This window comes from Chrysochloris asiatica, unplaced genomic scaffold (assembly GCF_000296735.1).
Source record: "Chrysochloris asiatica unplaced genomic scaffold, ChrAsi1.0 scaffold00021, whole genome shotgun sequence".
Taxonomy (NCBI): domain Eukaryota; kingdom Metazoa; phylum Chordata; class Mammalia; order Afrosoricida; family Chrysochloridae; genus Chrysochloris; species Chrysochloris asiatica.
Window position 1 is genome coordinate 16,746,620 of NW_006408539.1, and position 6,138 is coordinate 16,752,757.

The following is a 6,138-nucleotide window of genomic DNA, read 5'->3' on the forward strand; positions in this document are numbered from 1 at the left end:
TCAATGGAGACCATTTACTTATTAACAAAGTTTCCCATTATAGTAGCTCATGGCAGAATTCTTTTAAAATTGCGTACTTCTTTATCAACTGTTTTGGTCAAACTTGCTACAAAAAGACACTGGAATTAACACTCTTTTTCTTCAAGGTTGAGACAATGCCTGATTTCGAGTGTTTCCCTTGATATTGCACAGTGAGAGGTGCTGTGTTCAGTGAAATAGAAAAACTTGCTGCTTTGGGAGGAAATGTAGAAGTCCCCGGCCTCCCCTCGGAGACGAGACGTGTCCTGCAGCCCCTCCCTCCTCAGCCCCAAGCCCGGCACTCGGCAGCGCCATCATTTCTTGGTCATCCCTGAGTAGAGTCTAGCATTTTCTAAGAAAGTAAAGACATTTTACGTTGATAATAAGAACAATGCTTAAGAATTTCCCCCCCAAATATAAAATCTAAAAAGAAAAAAGATGTGTTCTTTGCAAAGACCACCATTCATAAAAATTGCAAATATTTGCCTCTCAATCCATTTTAATCTGCTTTTTACTGGGTGATTCACATAGCACTCATTTCTTCATAACTCATTTTATCAGTGTTGTTAATAGGAGCATTTACTATGTAATGGAGGAAAAGTACAGTATGAAACTGAAGGGAACTCTGAGTAGAGACAGATAGATATATCCCTGTGGCAAAAGAGAGGTCTCAAAGTGGGTATCATCTGAATGCCATTCAAGAAAGGCAAAAAATATCGACAAAAGAAAGAATACATGTGGTAAACCTTTTCCTTGTTGTCTTTGGTTTAGCCTTCTTGGCCAAAATCCTCTGTAAACTTCTTCAATTTCAACAAATCCTGTTCATTTACTGTGGGTTTTGTGCTAGAAAGCGACCGTAACATATCCGACTGTAAGAGGGAAGAAAATAAAAGGAGAAATATTAGTAACAGATTTAATAAAAATCATCACATCATTGGTCATTATTACTAATTTCAGCCCAATGATAAATATGAGAATTTACAGTGTGTTTGAAGTCAAAGACAAGAAAATAATGTTATTCTTTCTAAAAGTGCCATGGTGACTCAACAATTGAGCACTTGGCTGCTAACTGAAAGGTAAGCAGTTCGAATCCATCCAGCACTTCACAGGAGACAACCTGGTGATTTGTACTTATAAAGACTGTTGTTATTGTTAAGTACCATCAAATTGGTTTCAACCCACAGCGAACCTGTATAGGATTTCTGAGGACCAGCTGGTGAGCTTGAACCGCCAACCTTGTGGTTCAAACAGACTTTGCAATCCAGCGCATTTGCCTGCAATGGCACACCTAGAAAATCTGATAGGGGACTTGTACTTGGTCACATGCTGTACTTGTTGAGTTGGAACGGACACAACAGCACCATCTAATACCACAACGTTCTTTCTAAAGGACATCTGTAACTAGGTCATTGCTTTGCAGACCCACTAAAAGCCACTGCCATGAAGCGGGTTCCGACTCACAGCGGCCCCTACAGGTCTGAGGAGAGCTGCTCCATAGGAGCTCTGAGAGGAAACGCTTCACGGGAGCAGACTGCCTTCTCTTCTCTTTCTCCCTCAGAGTGACTGTGGGGTTCAAACTGCAGACCTGTCGGTTATTAGCCCGACATTTAAACTTTTAATTCCTCCCTTTGTCCTCTCAACATCTGAATCACAAACCTCTTAGTCTAAAGGTCAAGGCCTTCCAAAAATATGTTTACCGTCTATTTTCTGATCTTCTTCTTGTTGTTGTTATGGGCCGTGGAGTCGTTTCCGACTCATAGCGACCCTGTACAGGGTTTCTGAGGCTGTAAATCTTTACAGGAGCAAAAAGCCTCATCTTTCTCCCACGGAACAGCTGGTAGTTTCAAACTGCTGACCTTGTGGTTCATAGCCCAATTTGTAACCACTATGCTACCAGAGCTCCTTTTTTTTCCCTGGCCTATCTGTTTAAAACTATTTTTATACAACAGCCAGGGTTCCAACTAAGTGCAATTCAAAAGGCGCACGCTCAGTCACCCGTCTTTCCATTCAAAAGGCGCACGCTCAGTCACCCGTCTTTCCATTCAGAAGATCATTTCATCAGAACCATTCAGCCAGATGTTGTAACTAATGGGAATTAAGTCAAAATGTTAAGAAAAAATGCTAATATCAGGGGTTAACTTAAAAAATCAACTTCTAGGTCACGTCTCCTGTAAGATAGTGGGGCAAAGGACAAGGGTAAAGGGGAGCATGTTACAGTCTTCAAAGGTAAAAAAAATTACAAAAATCGTAAAAAAAAAAAAAACCTCTGTAAAAAACCCAGTAATTTATCAAGGTAACGTTAAATAAATAAGGGTTAAATAAATAATTAACTTCTCAGCTAAGCATTATGGTTAACAGGCGCATATAAAATCCATCATCACAGAGCCAATTCTGACTTCCAGCGACCCTGCTGTTTCAGGACTACCAGGCGCCTTTAGCACATACATGTTGTTGTGAAGTGCCGTCGAGTCGGTTCTGACCCACAGCGACCCCGTATAGGGTTTCTGAGGAGCAGCTGGTGAACTTGAACCTTGCAGTTCAGCGTATTTACCCACAGTGCCACACCAGGACTCCTTAGCACATGCATAGAGGCTTCAAAAAGTTGATAGAAAAATCCATTACATATTTAATTCCACTTTTCCATGAACTTTCTGGGGCCCCTTCATATAAATTTATCTATGTATTTACATACACATGCACACACATCTTTATGTATCTGTTGACACATGTAAGGAACGCTTGCAGTTCTACAGGTTACACACTGGGCTGCTACCAGACACTTGGTGGGAGAAGATGAAGGGTCTGCTCCCATAAAGCTTTAGTCTCACAACTCCATACGGGATCCTCATGAGCCAGAATCAACTTGACGGCAGCAGGTCGATTATGTATCTGTCTGTGTATGTGCCTATGTGCTGCGGTAGGATCAGCACCAAACTGCAAACTTCAAGGTCAGCAGTTCGAACCCACCAGCTGCTCCTTGGGAATCCTATACAGGGTTGCTTTGAGTTGGAACCGACTCAATGACACTTAACAACAACATATACCAGTAAGAGCCCTGATGGCACAATGGCTAACTGCTTGGCTACTATCCAAAAGGTTGGCAGTTCAAGCCCACCATTCAGCTCCACAAAACAAAGATGTAGCAGTCTGCTCCCATGAAGTTAGTTAAGTGCCATCAAGTCAATTCCGACGGACAGTGAACTTGTATAGTGTTTCCGAAAAGCGGCTGCTGGGTTTGAACTACCAACCTTGTGGTTAGCAGTCCGGTGCTTACCCTATTGTGCTATACCAGGACTCCCCCATAACTGGGGGTAGTTCTACCCTGTCCTACCAGGCCCCTGTAGGGTCTCTGTCAGATGAAACAGACTCCATGGCAGCGGGCTTGGTCTGTTTGTTTTATGTAAGATTAAATACACATGCCTGGATCAGACTAACGTTTTCCAGCTAACATGGAAAAATTGGAAAAGAAAAACTGCATCTGCATTTGGGAAATTATAAAGTACAATGCTTTAAACTTTTTCTTAAAAAAGAAAAACAAAAGTTCGAACCATGCAAACAACTGGCTCCAAAAGTTTATCCCCAGGGACATCCATCCATGTCATTTCAACGGCACCGGGATCGCCTGGGGAGCAGGGCGTCAGCAGATCGTCCACCATTTGGTTAGGGTCCGCACGTGAAGGGCCGCAAACCTGGAGTACAGAATAACCCAGAATAAGTAAGACTTGAGCCACGGCCACAAAAGCTGAAAACATGTTTCTATTTTACGTTTCATCAACACGTCTTCTTCTGGAAATAGATAGAATGGAATTGACCATAAAAGTAGTTATCTCTGGGTGATGGAAAATGTTTTGATTTAAATTGTTTTCTAGATGTATTTCTAGATCATACTGAAATTTCCTACAAGAAATTATTTATATGGTCACAGCAGAAAAATTCGTTTAAAAACAAAACAAAGAAAGCAGTTACCTATGGCTAAGATTTCTTTTAAATCTAAAACGTAATAAATAACATAAACTTAAGAAACCAAAAATGGACATTCTTCAACAATTCTCTTTAGTGTCTATTTCTCCACAGCTGAAACTCTCCTGTGGTAAGCAGAAGCTCTCATTTGAAATTACTGAAATTCTCTTTTTTTCAACAAAAACTCCTTGAAATTTAAGTACAAAATTATTTGCACTTACAATACCTTCTTGTGATTCATAAGTGATTTAAAATAAAAAAGTTCTAACATCTAGGAAAAGAACCCATGTGACATTCAGCCCCACAGAAACACTGAGATGGCAGCCACACACTGGTGACAAACTGGAACCCACTTTCCCTTTTAAAGTTTGGTTTATAATGATCAACCTTAAATGGCTCAGGAATGATCAGTGGCCACTTCAAACATTTAAACACACTAGCTGGGGTCCTGACTTGGTGCTGTAGGGTTACAAGGAACTGCTAACCACAGGATCGGGGGTTCAAACCTATCAGCTGCTTCTATACAAGGTCCTACCATTTGATGGCACACAACAAGCCATGCTGATTTTCACTGTGTTAGTAAGCTACAGGTGTCATGAGTGCAGGTGATTGTGATGAAGGACAGTCTAGACCCCAAAGGCAGCCTTACAACCACAACCAATCACACGTGAGTAATACATTAACACAGAGATGCTTCCAAAGCTAAACAGAAAAGTCTCTAAAACACCTTAGGACTGTGAATAATGTCTACTGATAAACAAAATGGAGTTTGTGAATTTATTATCAATGGAAAACAAATCCTTCTATCATGGGGTCCACTTTCTCCCACAAGCAGCATGTGGATTCAAATGGCCTAATGTTTGCTTTGGTGCCCAGTGCTTTAACCACTGTATCCCCAGGGCTCCTGTTAGGAAACAAAATTGAAACTGCTCCCGAATTCTTTCATGAGGAGCTCATGATGGTATCAAAACTGGAGTTTTAACAATACGTACGAGAGGACAGAAGGAGCCTTGGGAGCACAGTGGGTTACCTGTTAGGCTACTAACCAGAACATCAGCAGTTCAACTCCACCAGCTGCTCCTCAGGAGAAAGATGAGGCTTTCTTCTCCCCTAAAGATTTACAGCCTTGGAAACCCAAATGGGATCGCTATGAGTTGGAACCCACTCAAAAGCACGCAGCACAGCAACATGAGAGAACAGAGAAGAGCGACAGACCTTTTTAAAATGAGTGGCTGACTGCACTTTTCGTACTGGCTGCATAAGCGCATCGCGCACAATGATACTTATATCCGCCCCTGAGTAACCGTCAGTCTTCTTCCCGAGGTCTCGGAAGTCACTTTCTGTTAGACTGTTCTGAGTGGTCCCCAAGTGCAGCTTAAACATTGCTGCTCGGGCGTGGGCCTCAGGCAAAGGAATATAAATTCGCTTTTCAAACCTAAAAGTGAAAGACAAAATACATCAAGGATATTTAAAAAAACAAAACATACAGATCTTTAATTTTTAGAGAAAGACCTGCTGATCTGCTCCCATCATGGCAGCCCTGGAAATCCTATGGGGCTGGTCTGCTCTGTCACCACGGTCGCTATGGGTCAGAATGGATTTGATGGCCAAGAAGAGACCAGATACGCAGATGTTCTCAACCGCATACAGTTGGAGGCAGTGTTGGCTCAGGCAGCATGCCCAGTGCACCTTTGTGTGTAGCACCGTTTGTCTGTGACTGGACGTTTTCATGTCGCAAACATGCTGAACAGGAAAGTGACCACACCAGGGTGGCCTCAGAAGGCAGGTCTGGCACTCTGTCCTGATGTAAACCATCTGGATACACAGGCTGTTTGTTGCTGTTGTTGTTGTTAGGTGCCATTGAGTTGGTACCGACCCATAGCAACCTCATGCACAGCAGAATGAAACACTGCCTGGTTCTGGGCCAACCTCACTACTGTTGCCACGCTTGAGTCCATCTTTGCTGCCACTTGGCCAATCCATCTTGTTGGGGGTCTTCCTCTTTTTCTCTGACCCTTTCCACCTTACCAAACATGATATCCTTCTCCAGAAATTGGTCCCTTCTGACAATATCTCCGAAGTATGAGAGATGAAGTTTGGCCATCTTGGCCTCTAAGGAGCACTCTGGCTGTACTTCTTCCAACACAGATCTGTTGGTTC

The 6,138-nt window shown here is 42.5% G+C and overlaps 1 protein-coding gene across 1 annotated transcript in view; it reads right to left on the minus strand.

Moving 5' to 3' along the window:
- Positions 1 to 785: 785 nt before the first annotated feature.
- VPS4B (vacuolar protein sorting 4 homolog B (S. cerevisiae)) overlaps positions 786 to 6,138 on the minus strand; it is a 34,384-nt gene continuing 29,031 nt past the window's right edge. Inside the window, exons 9-11 of the mRNA XM_006837581.1 lie at positions 5,194 to 5,413; positions 3,567 to 3,707; positions 786 to 887 (exon numbers count right to left, since the gene is read on the minus strand). Of these exons, the coding sequence (XP_006837644.1) occupies positions 786 to 887; positions 3,567 to 3,707; positions 5,194 to 5,413 (463 nt within the window). The remainder of the gene's footprint in view (positions 888 to 3,566; positions 3,708 to 5,193; positions 5,414 to 6,138) is intronic.